Genomic DNA, 23,953 nt, shown 5'->3' with positions numbered 1-23,953 from the left:
GAAATCTACGGCTATTTTGCTTTTCTCATACATCTTGCTCATCAGATGGAAAAGTTTTGTCATGGCTGGCTCTCCCAAGGCTATCAATAGTTCTAATGGAATTTTGTCAACTCCTGGGTCTTGTTTTGACTTACGTCTTTCAGTGTTCTGTCAAATTCTTCATGCAGTATCATACCTCCCATTTTATCTTCATCTAGCTCTCTTCCATTTCCACACTACTGCCCTCAGGTACATCGCTCTTGTATAGACCCTCTAAATACCCCTTCCACCTTTCCGTTTTCCGTTCTTTACTTAGGACTGGTTTTTCATCTGAGCACTTGATATTCATTTAGATGGTTCTCTTTTCTCCAAAGGTCTCTTTAATTTTCCTGTAGTCACTCAGCCCTTGTGAGGCAAACTGAGGAGCTACTTGATTGAGAAGTAATGGCTCTGGTCTCAGAAAATGGCATATGGCCAGGAGAGTGGTGTACTGATCACATGCTCTTCAATGTCTGCATCCAGTGATGCCCGTGGGCTGAGGATGACACAACAGGCAGATGGTACTGTTGGGCCTTTATAGTCTGTTCAGGAGGAGTTTAGAGTTTTTTAGTATCTCTCTTACCCCAAGTGATATATGCTTCTACACCCTTACATTTGTCCTCCAGCCACTTTGCACTTCCTGTTGATCTCAATTTTGAGACGTTTGTATTCCTTTTTGTCTGCTTTATTTACTGCATTTTTATATTTTCTTCTTTCATCATTTAAATTCAATCACTCTTCAGTTACCCAAGGATATCAACTAACCCTCATCTTTTTACATATTTGATCCTCTGCAGCCTTCACTATTTAATCTCTCAAAGATACCAATTTTCTTCTACCGTATTTCTTTCCCGTTCTTGTCAACCGTTCCCTAATGCTCTCCCTGAAACTCTCTACAGCCCCTGGTTCCTTTGGTTTTATCCTGGTCCCATCTCCTTGGATTCCTACCTTTTTGCAGTTTCTACAGTTTTAATCTACAGTTCATAACCAATAAATTACAGAGTCCACATCTGACCCTGAAAATGTCTCACAATTTAAAACCTGGTTCCTAAATCTCTGTCTTATCATTATATAGTCTATCTGAAACCTTCCAGTGTCTCCATGCCTCTTCCACATGTACAACCTTCTTTCGCAATTCTTAAACCAAGAGTTAGTTATGATTAAGTTATGCTCTGTGCAAAATTCTACCACGCAGCTTCCTCTTTCATTCCTTACCCCCAATCCATGTTCACTTACTACTTTTCCTTCTCTTCCTTTCCCAACAATCGAGTTCCAGTCCCCCATGACTATTACATTTTCATCTCCCTTAACTATCTGAATAATTTCTTTTATCACATCATACATTTCATCAATCTCTTCTTCATCTGCGGAGCTAGTTGGCATATAAACTTGTACCACTGTTGTAGGTGTGGGCTTCGTGTCTATCTTGGCTACAATAGTGCATTTATTATGCTGTTCATAGTAGCTTATCCATGTCCCTATTCCTACTCCTTCATTCCCATTATTTGATTTTTTACTTATAACCCTGTTTTCACCTGACCAGAAGTCGTGTTCCTCCTGCCACCAAACTTCACTAATTCCCACTATATCAACTTTAACCTACCCATTTCCCTTTTTGAATTTCATAACCTACCTGCTCAATTAAGGGATCTAACATTCCCCACTCCGATCCATAGAATGTGTTTTGTTTCTGCTGATGATGATGTCCTCCTGAGTAGTCCCTGCCTGGAGATCACAAAGGGGGTACTATTTTACCTCCAGAATATTTTACTCAAGAGGACACCATCATCATTTAACCAACTGGATGATATGTGACCAGATTCATACATTCTATACACTAATGTGGATAATCATTTTGTTGCCACTTCCCTCAATAATTTAAGAAATTCTCAATAATTTAAGAAATTCTGGTGGAATGTTACTGATCCCTTCTGCCTTACTGAAACTGAAGTCTCCCAAAGCTCTTCTACACACTGAGTCTGATACTGGATCCCCTATCTCTCCCCTACTGACTCCTGTTTCTTCTTCTATCACATCATCAGACAACTCTTCTCTCTCATAGCGGCCTTTAATGTACTCTTTCCACCTATCTGCTCTCTCCTCTGCATTTAACAGCGGAATTCCCACTGTGCTTCTAGTGTTAACACCATTGCTTTTAATTTCACCAAAGGTTGTATAGACTTTTTGTTCTATATGCTATGTCAGTCTTTCAGACAGTCATTTCTTTAACAATTTCTTCACATTTTTCATGCAGCCATTTCACCTTAGCTTCCTTGCACTTCCTATTTATTTCGTGCCAGAGTGACCTGTATTTCCCCGTTCCTTAATTTCCCTCAACATTTTTGTACTTCCTTCTTTCGTTGAAGCATTTCTTCTGTTACCCATGGTATCTTTACAGTTACCTTCTTTGAACCCATGTTTTTCTTTCCAGCCTCTGTGAGAGGCCACGGAGATTGTAAAATACCCCAAGAATTCCAATAGAAAGGTGGAAGGCTCGAAATTAAATGGCATTTAGATCTGGGTGCTAAAGAAGATGTGTACCAGTCTTCCACCATGGGGTGATAGCAACAGCACATGATGTCAATCAATAATGGCCAGTCGTGCTCAGGTATTCAAACCAAGTGACGTCATAACACTGCACAGAGGCACTGGTAAACAGAATTTTGTCACAGTCAGTAGTGGGCCATGGTATGAATCAAACACTCAAAGAAGCTATGATCCTCCTTGAAAATGTCCTCTGCAGATGAAGAGGAAACATTGCAATGGAGATGAAATTTTGGGTTCAAATGTGAAATCCATTTGACCAAGGCAATATAGCCCAGAATTGTGATGGGGGTTTCTGTTCCCCAAAAATGAACAATGTGCCAATTTCCTTTACCATTAGTGTAAAACATTGCTTCGACACTAAAAATTAACTTCTTTGGCTTGTAATTGTCACTCTCCATCCTGGCCAACACCTCGACGCAACAGTCCAATCGTTCAGCATGATCTTGTAGGATTAAAGCCTGAGCCAACTGGAATCTCGGCACGTCTGTGAGTAAGCATTTACGCAGGAATCTCCTAACTGTTATTTGTGAGATGTCCAGCTCACTACTTACTCAACGTGTGCATTTCTTGAATGCTATCAACATTTTAATCAACTTTTTGCCCCAACACAGAAGGCTGACCAGAACGTTCACCTTTGCAACTGCAGCCCTTGTCTTCAAACTGTTTGCATCATGCATACATGGTGACTATGCTGGGTGGTTCCTGGAGAAAGTGAGTGTTAAATGCTTGTTGAACAGCAGTTACTGGCTGCCTTTCTGCTACCTGAAGGACACACCAGCTCTTTCGTTGTGGCGTAGCTGTCATTTTCTATACTAGCACTCTGTGGCAGCAGCAGCTTCCAAGAAAGGTATAATCCCAATACCTGTTAATAGAGTATCTCTGGAGGTTTTTCTAAACTATTAACTATATTTAACTCTCTCTATTAACAGGCTGAGATTTGAAGCAAAGTTGTACCATTTTATTTGTATGAATCTTAAAAACTGTAAAGTACTTCATCGCTCACCATGTATTTGCCCTTTCTGTGGCACACTTAGTTTCAAGGTCTATATGAAGAATAAGCCTTTAACAAATATGGCTTAGCATTTTTTATGTTACATGAAAGTGGATATATTTTGAAATGTGAAATTTATTTTGGTAGACAGGCATATGCCGATAACAGCATTCTGCATGCAGACAAAGTTCCTAAGATAAAGGCCATACTCTGTAGATGGATCATTTTTACACTACCCCAATCTACTCAATCATTTCTGGGAAGAAGAAATGAAGGCAGTAGGTATAGTAGTGAAAAATAGGAAAGGGGTAGAAAGAGCTGGTTGCCTAAAAGCTAAAAAAATGAAATTTTGTTTTGCAGGTGTTCCTGTTTGTGAAACGGAAAGACAGCAGGGCTGCATTAATGATTACAAAGTCACTGCATCCAATGTCAATGTCAGAACAAAGTTGGGAATCAAAAAAGGTGTGAGGATCACACTGATCAGTTAATGGACTATGTAGATTATTGTAAATTTGCATGTTTTATATAAAATGTTTACATAAAGTTTATGTACGAAGTTGAGGCACACTAACAAACATCTTGTTGAATTCCTTACTGAATTGCCAGAGCCTTTGGTGAACAAAGGAGGCCTGCTTGATTCAACTTCCACTGAAAACAGTTCACTTGTAACAGACTTGGCAGCAGACATTTAACTAAACTGAGTCCAGGTACAGAAAAGTAAAACAGCCTCGTTGTTGTTGTTGTGGTCTGAGACTGGTTTGATGCAGCTCTCCATGCTACTCTATCCTGTGCAAGCTGCTTCATCTCCCAGTACCTACTGCACCTTACCTTCTGAATCAGCTTAGTGTATTCATCTCTTGGTCTCCCTCAACGATTTTTACCCTCCACGCTGCCCTCCAATACTAAATTGGTGATCCCTTGATGCCTCAGAACATGTCCTACCAACCGATCCCTTCTTCTGGTCAAGTTGTGCCACAAACTTCTCTTCTCCCCAATTCTATTCAATACCTCCTCATTAGTTACGTGATCTACCCATCTAATCTTCAGCATTCTTCTGTAGCACCACATTTCAAAAGCTTCTATTCTCTTCTTGTCCAAACTATTTATCGTCCATGTTTCACTTCCATACATGGCTATACTCCATACAAATACTTTCAGAAATGACTTCCTGACACTTAAGTCTATACTCGATGTTACCAAATTTTTCTTCTTCAGAAACACTTTCCTTGCTATTGCCAGTCTACATTTTATATCCACTCTACTTCAACCATCATCAGTTATTTTGCTCCCCAAATAGTAAAACTCCTTTACTACTTTCTAAGTGTCTCATTTCCTAATCTAATTCCCTCACCCTCACCCGCCTTAATTAGACTACATTCCATTATCCTCGTTCTGCTTTTGTTGATGTTCATCTTATTCCCTCCTTTCAAGACACTGTCCATTCTGTTCAACTGCTCTTCCAAGTCCTTTGCTGTCTCTGACAGAATTACAATGTCATCAGCGAACCTCAAAATTTTTATTTCTTCACCATGGATTTTAATACCTATTCCGAACTTTTCTTTTGTTTCCTTTACTGCTTGCTCAATATAAAGATTTAATAGCATTGGGGAGAGGCTACAACCCTGTCTCACTCCCCTCCCAACTACTGCTTCTCATTCATGTCCCTCAACTTTTATAACTGCCATCTGCTTTCTGTACAAATTGTAAATAGCCTTTCACTCCCTGTATTTTACCGCTGCCACCTTCAGAATTTGAAAAAGAGTATTCCAGTGAATATTGTCAAAAGCTAAAACAGCCTCAGAGTAGATATACAGTTTGTGCAGAACAAAGCAAGGCAAAATCTGGGAAAGTGATAAGAAAAGATAAACTATTACAGGGAAGAATGTGACGTAGAACTTTATTTTCCAGAATGCTTCAAAACTTTTCATTCTAAGTCACAATACCTGACTAATTTTCAATAAACCATTTCCAAACAGTTTCTTTTTTTTTTTTTACTAATGACTCCTAATCTTATCTTCAACTATGAAACTAAAGATGAAAAATTTTTGTTGTTGTGAAAACAACTAGTTTTCATTTCAGCATAAAAACTGTCACTAACTATGTTCCTTTGCAGTAGTTCATAGAAAAAAGGCCCCTCTTTTACACTAAATAAACAAGCTTAAGTTCTGTGTAGTAGAACCTGCTACACAAAATTCAGGAAGTTAGAAAAACACAAAGTATCAACCAGTTGAACAACACACTAGCTTAGTGATTTATCCATCTTGAGCAATTGTAGTTGTATATATTGAAATAATCAGCAACCAGTTGCATAAATAAATTTAATTTCTTAACTTCAGAAAGTTGTAACTATCACACTCTGTTCGAGTGTCAACAGAAAGATGCATATATCATATTGCAATGGCCATGGGGTTCACAGTGTCTCTACAAAAATGGTATAAAGAAGCCAATTTGATGGTCACAACCTTCCAAAGAAGGTCACTTAGTTCCTAAAACAGCTTAAGAAATCAAATTTCTTTTATGCCATGATTGCTGATTATTTTGATTAACACACTAACTGCCCAGTGCTCAAATGTAAATTTTATTTCAGATTTCCAAGCTGGAGGACAGTGGCATCAAATTCATAGCAGAAACGCATTGTAGTCACCGATGTATCAGGATGACCAAATGTAGTGGGAAAAGGTAGAAGGCACCGTATTAAGACTCGTCTGAGCTTTCCAAGTGATTTATTGTTTCCAACTAGAGTGTCATGTTCCCCAGAGTCTGCGTCACCAGGTCCCACATTGCTAAGGACACCACTTCGCTGTCTGCGAAACAGCTTGGCACAGAATAGCTGCCTCAGTGACCTGTGCACACACTGCTGTGTGTCGACCTTGAGGTGTCATCAGGATGCTGGTAGTCGACTCAGCGGTCTGCGTCCCAGCCGACTCAGCGCTGCTCGGTGTAAGCCAGAGGCGGCCAGCTGCATGCTTCTCGCCATTCTCGCCAGCATGGCTGAGATCGCGGCAAAAACAAGCACCCACAATCCAGCGTCCGAATCTGTGGCTTTCACCTCGGGATGCCTCCAACGTGTGTTGGAAGCCAGGACGACTGCCCGCGGTAGTGAGCCGTGGAGTGGCACCTGCTAGCTGGCTACAGACCCCGTATTGGCCTCAGAGGGTCAAACCACTGACCCACCGTGAGCTGAAATGCTGGCGCCCCATCTGCTGCTGTGTGTAGCTGGTGGTGTGACACATCCCACAGTCCAGGAGAGCTGCCACACTTGAATGAATCTCATTAGAAACCCACACCTATTTATATGCTGCTGTGCACCTCTGTTTTGCCATACGCGACACTTCGCATCACGTACTCATAACACGCTAGTTTGGCCAGTGGGGCCCTTCTGCCTGTCATTTGCGACATGCAAAACCGCTATGTATACTATTTCAGCAATTTTATGGCCCTGTAGCCTCTATTCTACTTCGCAACTGTTGGTATGCGTAATTCACTGCAATCCGGCCCGCACCTGACTGTAAATTGTGCTCAGAATATTGCACAAAACCAACTTTTACTATCCTAAACTGTGGTGCCACTACAGCATTAAAAATACATGTGTTGTGCAGTAGTTCAGGTCTCAGTGAACCATGTTAAGAAGTTTGTCCTTATTCTGAGCCGTGTACCGCAAGCCTCTAGAGGAAGGGAGGGTTCCAAATGATTGGAAAAGAGCACAGATAGTCCCAGTCTTCAAGAAGGGTCGTCGAGCAGATGCGCAAAACTATAGACCTATATCTCTTACGTCGATCTCTTGTAGAATTTTAGAACATGTTTTTTGCTCGCGTATCATGTCATTTCTGGAAACCCAGAATCTACTTTGTAGGAATCAACATGGATTCCGGAAACAGCGATCGTGTGAGACCCAACTCGCCTTATTTGTTCATGAGACCCAGAAAATGTTAGATACAGGCTCCCAGGTAGATGCTATTTTTCTTGACTTCCGGAAGGCGTTCGATACAGTTCCGCACTGTTGCCTGATAAACAAAGTAAGAGCCTACGGAATATCAGACCAGCTGTGTGGCTGGATTGAAGAGTTTTTAGCAAACAGAACACAGCATGTTGTCATCAATGGAGAGACGTCTACAGACGTTAAAGTAACCTCTGGCGTGCCACAGGGGAGTGTTATGGGACCATTGCTTTTCACAATATATATAAATGACTTAGTAGATAGTGTCGGAAGTTCCATGCGGCTTTTCGCGGATGATGCTGTAGTATACAGAGAAGTTGCAGCATTAGAAAATTGTAGCGAGATGCAGGAAGATCTGCAGCGGATAGGCACTTGGTGCAGGGAGTGGCAACTGACCCTTAACATAGACAAATGTAATGTATTGCGAATACATAGAAAGAAGGATCCTTTATTGTATGATTATATGATAGCGGAACATACACTGGTAGCAGTTACTTCTGTAAAATATCTGGGAGTATGCGTGCGGAACGATTTGAAGTGGAATGATCATATAAAACTAATTGTTGGTAAGGCGGGTACCAGGTTGAGATTCATTGGGAGAGTGCTTAGAAAATGTAGTCCATCAACAAAGGAGGTGGCTTACAAAACACTCGTTCGACTTATACTTGAGTATTGCTCATCAGTGTGGGATCCGTACCAGAACGGTCTGACGGAGGAGATAGAGAAGATCCAAAGAAGAGCGGCGCGTTTCGTCACAGGGTTATTTGGTAACCATGATAGCGTTACGGAGATGTTTAATAAACTCAAGTGGCAGACTCTGCAAGAGAGGCGCTCTGCATCGCGGTGTAGCTTGCTCGCCAGGTTTCGAGAGGGCGCGTTTCTGGATGAGGTATCGAATATATTGCTTCCCCCTAGTTATACCTCCCGAGGAGATCACGAATGTAAAATTAGAGAGATTAGAGCACGCACGGAGGCTTTCAGACAGTCGTTCTTCCCGCGAACCATACGCGACTGGAACAGGAAAGGGAGGTAATGACAGTGGCACGTAAAGTGCCCTCCGCCACACACCGTTGGGTGGATTGCGGAGTATCGATGTAGATGTAGATGAGTAAAATGCTGCCATAGATACACAGAAACATATGCCAATACTTACAACAGTTTCTTCTTTAGTGTTGTTCTGTTCAGTTTCTTCTGATGGTCTCCCGCATGTGTCAGCTGATATCTGCATGTAAGAAACAAAGTGAGTCCACACAGGTATCTAAATGCCCAATTATAAGGTCTGTGATCAAGTTATAATGGTCTGGTACTACAGTGTAAACAGAATTTCTATTCATTTTGAAAGTAATGGTAGGTAGTCATGTGACAACTCATTCTCCTCAACACTAAATTCCATCTCCAGCTCACATATTTAAAAAAAAGTCTGTTGCATTGGGTGACAAACACAGCAATGATTGTATAGCATCTTCAATTTCAGTTACATGAATAAAATGTTGCCTACATACAGGAAATTTTCACAAAAATATATAACTGACATTACATACACTTATAAAATAGATTAGATTAGTACTTGTTCCATAGAGCATGAATACAACACTTCGAATGATGTGGAACGTGTCAAGTTAATAAAACGTGTCTATACAAGGTAATACATTACACAAAATATTACATGACACTTAATATTTTTAAATTTTTTTTTATTGGGGATATTATCCACATACTATATCCAAAAATTCAGCTAATGAGTAGAAGGAGTTGCCATTAAAATTTTTTTTAAATTTCCATTTAAATGCTATATGGTTATCTGTCAAGACTTTTGATGCTATTAGGTAAATGACCAAAGACTTTTGTGGCAGCATAATTTACCCCCTTCTGAGCCAAAGTTAGATTTAACCTTGAGTTGTGGAGGTCATCCTTTCTCCTAGCATTGTAGCCATGTACACTGCTATTACTTTTGAATTCGTTCGGATTGTTAATAACAAATTTTATAAGTTAATATATATATTGTGAGTCTACAGTGAAGATGTCTAGCTCTTTAAATAAGTGTCTGCAGGATGATTAACCCTTTTATGCAATGAATACTCTTTTACTCAATGACAAGTTACCCCAGAATACAATGCCATATGAAAGAACAGAATGAAAATAGGCGTGGTAAGCTAATTTACTGAGATGTATATTGCCGCAATGACCCTAATAGCATAAGTAGCTGAACTTAAACGTTTCAGAAGATCTTCAGTGTGTTTTTTCCAGTTCAACCTTTCATCAATGCATACAACTAGAAATTTTGAATATTATACCTTAGCTGCCGATTTCTGATCGAAGTCTATATTTATTAATGGTGTTATTCCATTTACTGTGTGGAACTGTATGTACTGTGTTTTGTCAAAAGTTTAATGAGAGCCCATTTGCAGAGGACCACTTTATGATTTTCTGAAAAACATTGTTTGCAATTTCACCGGTTAATTCTTGTCTGTTGGGTGTGATGGCTATACTTGTATCATTGGCAAAAAGTACCAGCTTTGCATCTTCGTGAATATAGAATGGTAAGTCATTAATATATATTAAGAACAGCAGAGGACACAAGACCGCACCCTGCAGCACCCCATTATTGATTGTTCCACAGTTTGAGATATCACCAGTTTTTTGCATATTATGTGAACTGCTTATTTCAACTTTCTGCCCTCTTCCAGTTAGGTATGATTTAAACCATTTGAGCGCTGTGCCATTCATACCACAGTACATGAGGTTATCTAGACATATTCCATGATTTACACAATCAAAAGCCTTAGAGAGATCACAAAAAATCCCAATGGGTGACTTCCAGTTACTCAAGGCATTTAATATTTCATCAGTGAAAGTATATACAGCATTTTCCGTTGAAAACCCTTTCTGGAAACCAAACTGACATTTTGTTAAAACTTTATTTTTACAAAGGTGTGAAGCTACCCTACCAGACATTACTTTTTCAAGAATTTTGGATAAGGCAGTCAGAAGAGAGATTGGGCAGCAGTTGTCGACAACAGACGTATCCCCTTTTTTATGCAGTAGTTTAACAATGGCATACTTCAATCTACCTGGTAAAATATCCTGCTTCAGAGAACTATTACATATGTGGCTAAGAATCCCAATTATCTCTTGGGAACAAGCTTTTATTATCCTGCTGGAAATGCCATCAATTCCATGTGAGCTTTTATTCTTGAGAGAGTTTATTATCTTCCTAATTTCAGAAGGAGAGGTGGGTGAAATTTCAATTGTATCAGATGGTGTGGGTAAGGCCTCTTCCATTAACTGCCTTGCTTCTTCTAATGAACATTTAGATCCTATTTTCTCTACAACATTTAAGAAATGATTACTCAAAATGTTTTCAACTTCCAGCTTGTTGTTTGTCAAGTTTCCATTCGGTTCGATGGTAATACCGTCATCCTGTACTCTCATTTGCCCCGTCTCCCTTGTAATAATATTCCAAATTGTTTTGATTCTGTTATTAGAGGTATTAATCTCAGACATGATGTACATGTTTCTGGACTTTATAATAACCATTCTTAATGTAACACAGTAATTTTTATAATATTTGGCTGTTTCTAGGTCATTACTCTTTCTTGTTGTTAGATACAGTTCCCATTTGTGGTTACAAGATATTTTTATTCCTTTAGTAAGCCACGGTTTTTTGCATGGTTTCTTATAATTAGATTTAACTACTTTCTTGGGGAAACAGTTTTCAAATTCTCTTACAAGTGTATCATGAAATAAAGTTATATTTTAAATTAGCATTGGGTCCCTTGTACACCTCATCCCAGTCTAACTGCTGACGATTTTCTCTGAAATTTCTAATTGTTGAGTCATTAATTGAATGCACAGTTTTGGAGGGTAGTTTTGAATTACTGAATGGAGCTATGTCATATACTGTAACTAGCTGAGCACCATGATCAGAAAGGCCATTCTCAACAGGATGAGAATTTATGTTTTTAAACTTATCTTGGTCTATAAAAGTGTTATCTATCAATGTGCTGCTGTCCTTTACTACCCGAGTAAGAAAATTAATGACAGATGTCAAATTGAAAGAACCAAGCAAGACTTCCAGGGCATTCTTCCTATTATACTCTTTCAGTGAACCAACATTGAAGTCCCCACAAATAATAATTTGCTTTCCCCTATCTGACAGATAGCACAACATGGCATCCAAGTTTTCCAGGAATAAATTAAAGTTTCCTGAAGGGGACCTATATACTGTTACAGTTATAAAAGCCCTCCTCCAGTTTAAGTTGACAGCCACATGCTTCTATATGTTGCTCTAGGCAAAACTTTTTTGTATCTAAGCTTTTTACACAGTGATAACTTTTGACACATGGGCTGATAAAATAAAGTTTTCATTCTGCAGTGGTACAGAAATTGTAATGAAACTAACTGACATATTATAACTGTTAGATGACTCAAACTCAGACCATTACTTGGTGAAAGCAATTATCTTACCAACTGTGTATACCAATGCGGAAAAACTAAGTCATTGCCATTGTCACAAACTTGCAAGAACATTTGTAGTTGAGATATATTTCTTCAGGCTGTATACGTGGGCAAGGAAAAAAATTCCCGGATTTCCTGGTTAAAAATACACTTTCTCCCGGGTGAAAACATACTTTTTTCACTGTTAACTGACAGTATATTTTCTCTCGGAACTGTATAACTTATCAGTCCTTTGAATGATTATGGTCTTATACACGGGCCTAGAAATTCCCTGTGCTTTAGAAAACTAAACACGGATAAAAAAACCCGTTTCGGAAAGATCTTTGATGTGTATCAACATGTACGCTGCGTATTTTCGAATTACGAAAGTATAAATTCGAATTCCACCAAACACCACATGTTAGTTTCCGAAGCATTGATATCGACATTGCGATGTGCTTTTGTAAGCCAGTCATAGCTGATGTCACGTGATCTCGCCAGCTGATGACAGCAGGTATTCAGAGCTTAGGACACGTGTTGTGGTCAGCCAATAGCAACATCACTGTTATGTAGCACAAACACACAAACAGAAAAAGTTAATGGTATAAATTAAAATACATAATGTTGCTACACGAAACAAAAAGCTTTCACATATAATATTGGTCTATAAGATTAATATGCTGAAAGAGAAGCTACACTTTCACATACAATGTTGGTCTTTTATGCGCATATTACAATTTACGATATATCACACAAATGTGCCACTAATATTTTTAATAACGACATAAATGTCTGATCTTCTGAGCTCAAAATTCATCTAAATGGCTCGTCAGAAAGAGTTGATTTTTAAATGAGAGTCAAACACTCTGTGATTAAAGAAATTCATCGTACATTCTTGCACATAGTTCAACTTGCGTAAAAGGAAATTTTCTTTGATGGTAACGCTTTTCAAACCACCATTTGGAATATTTTCCCGTGACCTGTTAGAAATAGGTTTGTTTCTGCAGTCGCCAGAGAGCGCCAGATGACAGGCGTCACAGCGCTTGTGCAGCTATGATGCCATAGGGAGCCCATATGTTCGTACTTGTAAAACATTAAAAGCTCTTAGATTATGTCATAAAAGAAACAAGACATCTAGGCATACTCCAAGAGCATTGGAATTTTGTGACCCATACTAAAATGTACACATTTAAAGTGCACATTCGTATATCCAGATTCCCAGTTAAGTAGGCCACGACCTGATATTAAGCTTATCAATGCGGTTTTCGGGATGTCAATTTTCTTGGAGTTCCAATACTGTGTTACCTCATGTTTGGTTGTTTATTATGGCATAATGCCATATGTGCAGAAGTTGAAAAGGCCCACTTGAAATACAGCGAACAGTGTGAGGAATTAAACACTTTATTTCAAATATATTGTCTGCCTCAGCGGAAAAGATTAATAAAAGAAAATTTCTTTAGCAAACCGACAAAAATAACTTCATTGTTCTGCAAGGCAATTAATGCTTCACTGTCAGGAAGGCGGAAATAAAATAAAATCTGCAACTAACAACACATTTTAGCCTTCCATAATTATGTGAATGTATTTTAATTCACTTGATAGCTCCCGGCTACAGAAATCTGTTTTGTTTTCATTTGACGTGACAGCAGTAAACATAGATGAAACAGCAAAATCACTAAACGTAAACACAGGTCACATGGAGACTACCCACTTCCCCACTATAACTCAGACTGCTCTGCGGATCATCAGCCCCGAGTATACGATATTTCCGAACCGGGGTAACACCCCACCATGCCCTCGAGCACTTGAGATAGGACATCAAAATTTTAAAAATTAGAAAAAAAGAATTTTCAAAAATATATTCATTTTGTAGTGCACAGTTTTCTGAATAGTCTGATGCATAAAACATATGTGTTCGAGGAAATGTAAAACATGTTATTTGGTCGTAAGCGCGCAAAAGTGCAGTGCCTTGCCTCCTCACACAGCATTCTTCTATCGTACGTCACTGTATTTCGCTATGTGGAAATGAAACGTGTATATTTTCTAATGGAAGCCATCAAAACGTATTCAGGACAATGGAAATTAAAATGTCCTGTGGTGCCTCTGCTGCTTACAGAAAGCCGGTTTGACATCTTGTCCTTATTTTTCATTAAAAAAAAAGAACTCTTCAGAAAACATGGACTCTTTATTCCCTATCAGCTAACAACTTGCTGCTTTGTGTGACATAAAATTAAATATAGGATAAACAGACCCAGTAAAGACATGAGACAAACAAGACAATACACATTTATTCAATCCTTAGCTCCTAGAATTTTTTCTCTCTAATCCTGCTACAGCTCTACATGACGTACTTTCCTTTCTGCGAAAGTTCGTCAAGTGTTTTTCTACATGAAAATTCGAAACGGCACTGCCTAATACTGAAAAAGCTGTTAATACAAATAGGGCCCAAGACTGGTGTGGTTTCCCGATCTGGTTATGTCTAATTTGTCACTGTCTGCTAGATAAAACAAACTAAGCCTTTCTAATACTGCAACAATTGTAACACACACTAAATAAACAAGATTGTTTTGGCGCAAACAGTCTCTCATGGTTCATGGTGTGGGTTCCTGTTGTCATGTCCTAGTTCATGAACCATGGGCAACGTATGAGTGGCCAAGTAAGTGGTCCTGATAGTCAGGATACCAGTTACTTTGGAATAAGGCTGGGCATCTCGGACATATTCTGAGTGGTGGTCACCTTTGTGCTCAGATGGCAAAGACTACCAAATCCACCGGTTAGTCCCTCAACTGTTAGGGGTAAAATCCAATGGGACCTGGGGTAAGTAAGGCTAGCAACCTGCTTCCCTGGTACTTCAAATATGACGCTGGCAACAATCACAGCAAAATGCCTCGGACCTTTGGAGGTGATGGAGGCCCACCTCTAATTGACAAACCAGGGACTCCTAAGATACGACTCGGCAAATGAATGGTAACGAGATGGGTAGCTATTAATATCAATGGGGGCTACTTTGGGAAGAAGGTAGAGTTAGCAGAGGCTGCAAGTAAGATGGGGTTGGACGTTTTAGCTGTTAGTGAAATTCGGGTAAGGGGTGAGAAAGAAGAGGAAGTGGGAGAATACAAAGTTTACCTGTCAGGAGTCAAAGCAGGAATAGCAGAATGGGGTGTAGGGCTTTACATCAGGGAAGTAATGGAACCCAGCGTAGTTGCAATAAGGTACGTGAATGAACGACTGATGTGGATAGATTTGACAGTGTCTAGCAAGAAAATTAGGATTGTGTCAGTATATTCGCATTGTGGAGGGACAGATCAAGATAAGATGGATAGTTTTTATGACACACTCAGTGACATAGTCTTTAGAGTAAAGGACAATGACAGTGTTCTGCTCATGGGTGATTTTAATGCCAGGATTGGAAGTCGAACAGAAGGGTATGAAAAGGTTACAGGCAAATTTCGAGAGGATATGGAGACCAACAGGAACGGGAAACAACTCTTGGATTTCTGTGCCAGTATGGGCTTAGTAATCACAAACTCCTTTTTTAAACATAAGAACATTCACTGGTATACTTGGGAAGGCAGAGGAACCAAATCAGTCATTGACTATATAATAACAGATCAGGAATTCAGGAAGGCTGTGAGGGATACACGTGTATTCAGGGGATTCTTTGATGACACTGATCACTATTTAATCTGCAGCGAAATTGGTATTGAGAGGCCGAAAGTGCAGCAGGTCAGGTCCATATGTAGGAGGATAAGAGTGGAGGAACTTCAGGATAAGGAAATCAGGCACAAGTACATAACAGTGATCTCAGAAAGGTACCAGTTAGTTGAATGTAGTCAATTACAGTCATTGGAAAAAGAATGGACAAGGTACAGGGACACAGTACTAGAAGTGGCTAAGGAATGTCTTGGAACAGTAGTGTGTAAAGGTAGGATGAAGCAAACAGCTTGGTGGACTGACACAATCAAGGCAGCCTGTAAAAGGAAAATGAAGGCTCATCAAAAATGGCTACATACTAGAACTCAGGGAGACAGTGATAGTTATGTTGAAGAAAGAAACAAAGCCAAACAGATAATTGCAGCATCCAAGAAGAAATCTTGGGAAGACATTGGAAACAGGTTGGAGACTTTGGGTCAAGCTGCTGGAAAACCATTCTGGAGTGTAATTAGCAGTCTTCGAAAGGGAGGTAAGAAGGAAATGACAAGCATTTTGGACAGTCAGGAAAACTGCTGGTGAATCCTGTTGATGCCTTGGGCAGATGGAGGGAATATTTTGAAGAGTTGCTCAATGTCGGTGAAAATACGATCAGTAATGTTTCAGATTTCGATGTACAATGGGATAGGAGGAATGATGGAAATAGGATCACATTTGAGGAAGTGAAGGAAATGGTCAATATATTGCATTGCAATAAAGCGGCTGGGGTGGATGAAATTAAGTCAGAACTCATCAAATACAGTGGAATGTCAGGTCTTAAATGGCTACACAGGATAATTGAAATGGCGTGGGAGTCGGGACAGGTTCCATCAGACTGGACAAAAGCAGTAATCACACCAATCTTTAAAGATGGAAACAGAAAAGATTGTAACAACTACAGAGGTATCTCTTTTATCAGGTATTGTTGAAAGGAAAGTGCGAGTATTAGTTGAGGACAAATTGGATGAAAATCAGTGTGGGTTTAGGCCTCTTAGAGGTTGTCAGGACCAGATATTTAGCTTACGGCAAATAATGGAGAAATGTTACAAGTGGAACAGGAAATTGTATCTATGCTTTATAGATCTAGAAAAAGCATATGACCGGATTCCTAGGAGGAAGTTATTGTCTGTTCTACGAGATTATGGAATAGTAGGCAAAGTTTTGCAAGCAATTGAAGGTCTTTACATAGATAGTCAGGCAGCAGTTAGAGTTGACGGTAAATTGAGTTCATGGTTCAGAGTAGTTTCAGGGGTAAGACAAGGCTGCAACCTGTCTCCACTGTTCTTCATATTATTTATGGATCGTATGTTGAAAACAATAAACTGGCTGGGTGAGATTAAGATATGTGAACACAAAATAAGCAGTCTCGCATATGCAAATGACTTAGTTGTGATGGCAGATTCGATTGAAAGTTTGCAAAGTAATATTTCAGAGCTAGATCAGAAATGTAAGGACTATGGTATAAAGATTAGCATCTCCAAAATGAAAGTAATGTCAGTGGGAAAGAGATATAAACGGATTGAGTGCCAAATAGGAGGAACAAAGTTAGAACAGGTAGATGGTTTCAAGTACTTAGGATACATATTCTCACAGGATGGCAACATAGTGAAAGAACTGGGAGCGAGGTGTAGCAAAGCTAATGCAATGAGTGCTCAGCTACGATCTACTCTCTTCTGCAAGAAGGAAGTCAGTACCAAGACTAAGTTATCTGTGCATCGTTCAATCTTTCGACCAACTTTGTTGTATGGGAGCGAAAGCTGGGTGGATTCAGGTTACCTTATCAATAAGGTTCAGGTTACGGTTATGAAAGTAGCTAGGATGATTGCAGGTACTAGTAGATGGGAACAGTGGCAGGAGGGTGTCAACAATGAGGAAATCAAAGAAAAACTGGGAATGAACTCTATAGATGTAGCAGTCAGGGCGAACAGGCTTAGATGGTGGGTGCATGTTACATGCATGGGAGAAGCAAGGTTACCCAAGAGACTCATGGGTTCAGCAGTAGAGGGTAGGAGGAGTCGGGGTAGACCAAGGAGAAGGTACCTGGATTCGGTTAAGAATGATTTTGAAGTAATAGGCTTAACATCAGAAGAGGCATCAATGTTAGCACTGAATAGGGGGTCATGGAGGAATTTTATAAGGGGGACTATGCTCCAGACTGAACGCTGAAATGCATAATCAGTCTTAAATGATGATGATGATGATGATGATGAGTCTCTCTTGTAACGACAGAATATAATGCACAAAGTACCAATATCAAATGCCTATTAGGCCTCCTGCAAGCAAAAAGCTTTATGTTAGGGAATAGTTTCACACTTCATTCATACGCTCCAGTTTCTCAAGCATGTGATCGAATAGTAGTAGTACAAAATTTTTATACGAACTTGGAATCGTCATATTGTTCCATAATTTGTGTAATGTCCCTGTTCCCCTCCTTCCTCATTCTAACAAACAGTCTTGTTATCACTAACTCTGTAACTATATTCCTGCCAATGTCAAAGCTTATACACTGGTTAACTTCACTAACTCTGCCAGAATCCCCGGTTTAGTTATCCCGCAATTATTCTCTGGTTAGGCATTGTTACATGTTCATACAACGCGTTTTCCACACTTCTTCCAGAATAGAACTTAACGCGGCTGCTATATGGAGACTGTATAACTGCCCCTTACTAGTATATCGATCTGGCAAAAAATTTTCCGTCAAAATTTCATTTTCTTCAATACACCGAGACGGTAATACATAATCTTTCTTACCTGTTACTCGTTTATTTCCACTCCTGCAGTCTGAATCTATGGATTTCACTAATAATTATAACAATGCTCATCATTCGCAAACCCAATCAACCAGACAATCAGAAAGCGGTTGGCATTCAGCTGTTTGGTTTTACTCGGTCAGCTCGTATAGCCGCTTTTGTCTGTAGGAAAGTTTCTTTCTAAATGCGACAAGGGTTCCCCTGACAGAGACATCATGTACAGTATGCACGCATTCCGAAATCAATTTGCGATTCATTCAGAAATCAACTTAGAATGTGTTCAAAACTGTTAAATACCAACGGGGATGCATTTCAAAGTCATTTGAATAATCGATAGACTTACGTGCACTGGGTGCTAGTCACTTTGTGAAACAAGGTTTATTCCCCTCAAGAACATGAATTTACCCCCCCCCCCCCTCCCCCCTAGGTCTGGACCTGCTGCGCATGCATGAATCTCGTAACTTGGGCGTTACAGTAAAATTTTTCCCAGTAGCACCTAGCTGTTTGCTGCAACCCCTTACACAGCCAACAGCCACATTTCTGTACTCAGAAGTGGGAGAAGGTACTACTCAGCCGCGCATGCGCTTGATCCCACTCGTAACTGCTAAAACTAATCTAATGTAAACAGTTGTGACATCATCCTCTCTGAGGCATTATGTTGTTACGAGGCATTGCGTAGTCTTTCTAAAGCCTTTGACACATTTTGCTGTTGGCAGACGCTAGTATGAGCACTGTGTTTTGTTGCTGTATATGGCGCATTTCCTTTGCAATTTAAGTTTTATTTCCGTCTTTTCTCTCGTTCATGTTTTATTGTGCTGCAGTATTATCTGCAGTCAAGGGATACAGTAATATCCTTTGTTAGAGTATCGGTTCTTACAAGTAAAAATTACAAAAATTTAATTGAGAACAAAAACAACGGAAAATTCCTGGAATTCTACAAAATTCCAAGGCTTTTCCCGGTTTTCTCCTGTATGAAAAAATTCCCAGGTTTTTCCCATTTCTCTTGGTTGTCCCAGGTCGTACACACCCTGTTGTTGCATTATGTACATTTGTTTAAGCATATGATTGCAATACTGGAGACATCAGCAATACACAATGTCACTGTCGTAAAAATACAAAACTAACAAACTAAGACTGCAACTAAGAAGACAGAGCAATATTTTAATATTACACTGAATTTTACTGTAAATGTATGGCTATATTTGCTCAATAACAAATGAGAAACTCCATCTTGCACAAATGATTAGATTATCCTTTATGAACTCTGAACACTGAATGGTAATATTGAAGGTCACACTTTATTTATTATCCATGTCAGTGAATGAATCTTTCACTCTGTAGCACAGTTTGAACTGTTTTGAAGCTTACTGGTTAAAATGTGAGCTGTACTCAGACTCAAAAGGAAGATTAGGGTTTACGTCCCGGCAACATTGAGGTCATTAGAGACAGAACACAAGCTCCGATTGTGTCGAGGATAGAGAAGGAAATCAGATGGGCCCTTGGAAAGGAACCATCCCAGATTTGCCTTCAGCAATTTTCGGAAATTTTGAACTGTCATCCTCCCAAATGCGAGTCCAGTGTGCTAATCACTGTGCTCCTCCTTCAGTCCAAGACTCAAACCGAGAACCTTGTTTCCAGGATGAAGTTCAGAATGTGGGAGAAAGGTACTGGCAGAAGTGGAACTGTGAGGGCAGTTTATCAGTCATTCTGTGAAAGTTCAGTTGGTGGAGCACTTGCCCACAAAAGGCAAAGGTCTCAGTCTCGAGCCCCAGTTTTAACGTGTCAGGAAGTTTCAAGCACCTTGTGTTTTGCAAGTAAAGCTGTTTTTTTATTGAACTACACAGGCACAACTGACAATCACACAACACAGCTCCATTTTTTTTTCCACAAGAGCTAGTTGAGCTGTGGAGTGGAGTGGCTCACCGCTAGCTGGCTACAGACCCTTTGTCGGCTTCAGAGGGTCAAACCAGTAACCCACTGTGAACTGGAATGCTGGCGACCCATCTGCTGCTGTGTGTAGCTGGTGGTGTGACACAGCCCACAGTCCAGGAGAGCTGCCACACTAGAATGAATCTCATTAGAAACCTGCACCTATTTATACGCGGCTGTGCGCCTTTGTTTTGCCATACGCGCCACTCCGCGTCACACTCATAACCGCTAGGTTGGCCAGTTGGCCCCTTCTGCCTGTGATTTGTGACATGCAAAACTGCTATGTTTACTATTTCAGCAATTTGACAGCCCTGTTACCTCTATTCTACTTTGCAGCTGTTGGTATCTAACTCACTGCAATCTGACCTGCACCTGGCTGTAACTTGTGCTCAGAATATTACACAAAACTAACTTTCCCTATCCTAAACTGCGGTGCCACTACAGCATTAAAAATACATGTGTTGTGCAGTAGTTCAGGTCTCAATGAACCACGTTCAGAAGTTCACCCTTATTCTGAGTAAAATGCTGCCATAGATACACAGAAACATATGCCAATACTTACAACAGTTTCTTCTTTAGTGTTGTTCTGTTCAGTTTCTTCTGATGGTCTCCCGCATGTGTCAGCTGATATCTGCATGTAAGAAACAAAGTGAGTCCACACAGGTATCTAAATGCCCAATTATAAGGTCTGTGATCAAGTTATAATGGTCTGGTACTACAGTGTAAACAGAATTTCTATTCATTTTGAAAGTAATGGTAGGTAGTCATGTGACAACTCATTCTCCTCAACACTAAATTCCATCTCCAGCTCACATATTTAAAAAAAGTCTGTTGCATTGGGTGACAAACACAGCAATGATTGTATAGCATCTTCAATTTCAGTTACATGAATAAAATGTTGCCTACATACAGGAAATTTTCACAAAAATATATAACTGACATTACATACACTTATAAAAGGGATTAGATTAGATTAGATTAGTACTTGTTCCATAGATCATGAATACGACACTTCGAATGATGTGGAACGTGTCAGGTTGATAAAAGGTGTCTACACAAGATATTACATTACACAAAATATTGCATGACACTTAATATTTTTAAATTTTTTTTTATTGGGGATTGGGGAAATTATCCACATGTTGTTGTTGTTGTTGTTGTTGTTGTTGTTGTGGTCCTCAGTCCTGAGACTGGTTCGATGCAGCTCTCCATGCTAGTCCATCCTGTGCAAGCATCTTCATCTCCCAGTACCTACTGCAACCTACATCCTTCTGAATCTGCTTAGTGTATTCATCTCTTGGTCTCCCTCCACGATTTTTACCCTCCATGCTGCCCTCCAATGCTAAATTTGTGATCCCTTGATGCCTCAAAACATGTCCTACCAACCGATCCCTTCTTCTAGTCAAGTTGTGCCCTAAACTTCTCTTCTCCCCAATCCTATTCAATACCTCCTCATTAGTTACATGATCTACCCACCTTATCTTCAGCATTCTTCTGTAGCACCACATTTCGAAAGCCTATATTCTCTTCTTGACCAAACTAGTTATCGTCCATGTTTCACTTCCATACATGGCTACACTCCATACAAATACTCTCAGAAACGACTTCCTGACACTTAAATCTATACTCGATGTTAACAAATTTCTCTTCTTCAGAAACGATTTCCTTGCCATTGCCAGTCTACATTTTATATCCTCTCTACTTCGACCATCATCAGTTATTTTACTCCCCAAATAGCAAAACTCCTTTACTACTTTAAGTGTCTCATTTCCTAATCTAATTCCCTCAGCATCACCCGATTTAATTTGACTACATTACATTATCCTCATTTTGCTTTTGTTGATGTTCATCTTATATCCTCCTTTCAAGACACTGTCCATTCCGTTCAACTGCTCTTCCAAGTCCTTTGCTGTCTCTGACAGAATTACACTGTCATCGGCGAACCTCAAAGTTTTTACTTCTTCTCCATGAATTTTAATACCTACTCCGAATTTTTCTTTTGTTTCCTTCAATGCTTGCTCAATATACAGATTGAATAACATCAGGGAGAGGCTACAACCCTGTCTCACTCCTTTCCCAACCACTGCTTCCCTTTCATGTCCCTCGACTCTTATAACTGCCATCTGATTTCTGTACAAATTGTAAATAGCCTTTTGCTCCCTGTATTTTATACCTGCCACCTTCAGAATTTGAAAGAGAGTATTCCAGTTAACGTTGTCAAAAGCTTTCTCTAAGTCTACAAATGCTAGAAACGTAGGTTTTCCTTTTCTTAATCTTTCTTCTAAAATAAGTCATAAGGTTAGTATTGCCTCACGTGTTCCAACATTTCTACGGAATCCAAACTGATCTTCCCCGAGGTCCACTTCTACCAGTTTTTCCATTTGTCTGTAAAGAATTCGCGTTAGTATTTTGCAGCTGTGACTTATTAAACTGATAGTTCGGTAATTTTCACATCTGTCAACACCTGCTTTCTTTGGGATTGGAATTATTATATTCTTCTTGAAGTCTGAGGGTATTTCGCCTGTCTCATACATCTTGCTCACCAGATGGTAGAGTTTTGTCAGGACTGGCTCTCCCAAGGCCGTCAGTAGTTCTAATGGAATGTTGTCTACTCCCGGGGCCTTGTTTCGACTCAGATCTTTCAGTGCTCTGTCAAACTCTTCACGCAGTATCTTATCTCCCATTTCGTCTTCATCTACATCCTCTTCCATTTCCATAATATTGTCCTCAAGTACATCGCTCTTGTATAAACCCTCTATATACTCCTTCCACCTTTCTGCCTTCCCTTCTTTGCTTAGAACTGGGTTGCCATCTGAGCTCTTGATATTCATACAAGTGGTTCTCTTCTCTCCAAAGGTCTCTTTAATTTTCCTGTAGGCAGTATCTATCTTACCCCTAGTCAGACAAGCCTCTACATCCTTACATTTGTCCTCTAGCCATCCCTGCTTAGCCATTTTGCACTTCCTGTCGATCTCATTTTTGAGACGTTTGTATTCCTTTTTGCCTGCCTCATTTACTGCATTTTTATATTTTCTCCTTTCATCAATTATATTCAATATTTCTTCTGTTACCCAAGGATTTCTATTAGCCCTCGCCTTATTACCTACTTGATCGTCTGCTGCCTTCACTACTTCATCTCTCAGAGCTACCCATTCTTCTTCTACTGTATTTCTTTCCCCCATTCGTGTCAATTGTTCCCTTATGCTCTCCCTGAAACTCTGTACAACCTCTGGTTCTTTCAGTTTATCCAGGTCCCATCTCCTTAGATTCCCACCTTTTTGCAGTTTCTTCAGTTTCAATCTGCAGTTCATAACCAATAGATTGTGGTCAGAATCCACATCTGCCCCTGGAAATGTCTTACAATTTAAAACCTGGTTCCTAAATCTCTGTCTTACCATTATATAATCTATCTGATACCTTTTAGTATCTCCAGGATTCTTCCAGGTATACAACCTTCTTTTATGATTCTTGAACCAAGTGTTAGCTATGATTAAGTTATGCTCTGTGCAAAATTCTACAAGGCGGCTTCCTCTTTCATTTCTTCCCCCCAATCCATATTCACCTACTATGTTTCCTTCTCTCCCTTTTCCTACTGACGAATTCCAGTCACCCATGACTATTAAATTTTCGTCTCCCTTCACTATCTGAATAATT

At 39.7% G+C, this 23,953-nt stretch overlaps 1 protein-coding gene across 9 annotated transcripts in view; it reads right to left on the bottom strand.

The window, feature by feature from the left end:
* LOC124545181 overlaps positions 1-23,953 on the bottom strand; it is a 90,329-nt gene that overhangs the window by 19,314 nt on the left and 47,062 nt on the right. For 7 of the 9 annotated variants that reach the window (XM_047124031.1, XM_047124034.1, XM_047124036.1 and 4 more), the window contains 2 exons: positions 20,862-20,930; positions 8,647-8,715 (listed from right to left, as the gene is read on the bottom strand). In XM_047124031.1, the coding sequence (XP_046979987.1) occupies positions 8,647-8,715; positions 20,862-20,930 (138 nt within the window). The remainder of the gene's footprint in view (positions 1-8,646; positions 8,716-20,861; positions 20,931-23,953) is intronic. The other 2 variants (XM_047124035.1, XM_047124037.1) reach the window with 1 other exon arrangement.

The sequence above is a fragment of the Schistocerca americana genome, chromosome 8 (assembly GCF_021461395.2).
Source record: "Schistocerca americana isolate TAMUIC-IGC-003095 chromosome 8, iqSchAmer2.1, whole genome shotgun sequence".
In the NCBI taxonomy this organism is placed as follows: domain Eukaryota; kingdom Metazoa; phylum Arthropoda; class Insecta; order Orthoptera; family Acrididae; genus Schistocerca; species Schistocerca americana.
Note: the sequence above shows the minus strand (reverse complement) of the source record. Positions and strands in the feature narration are given on the sequence as shown.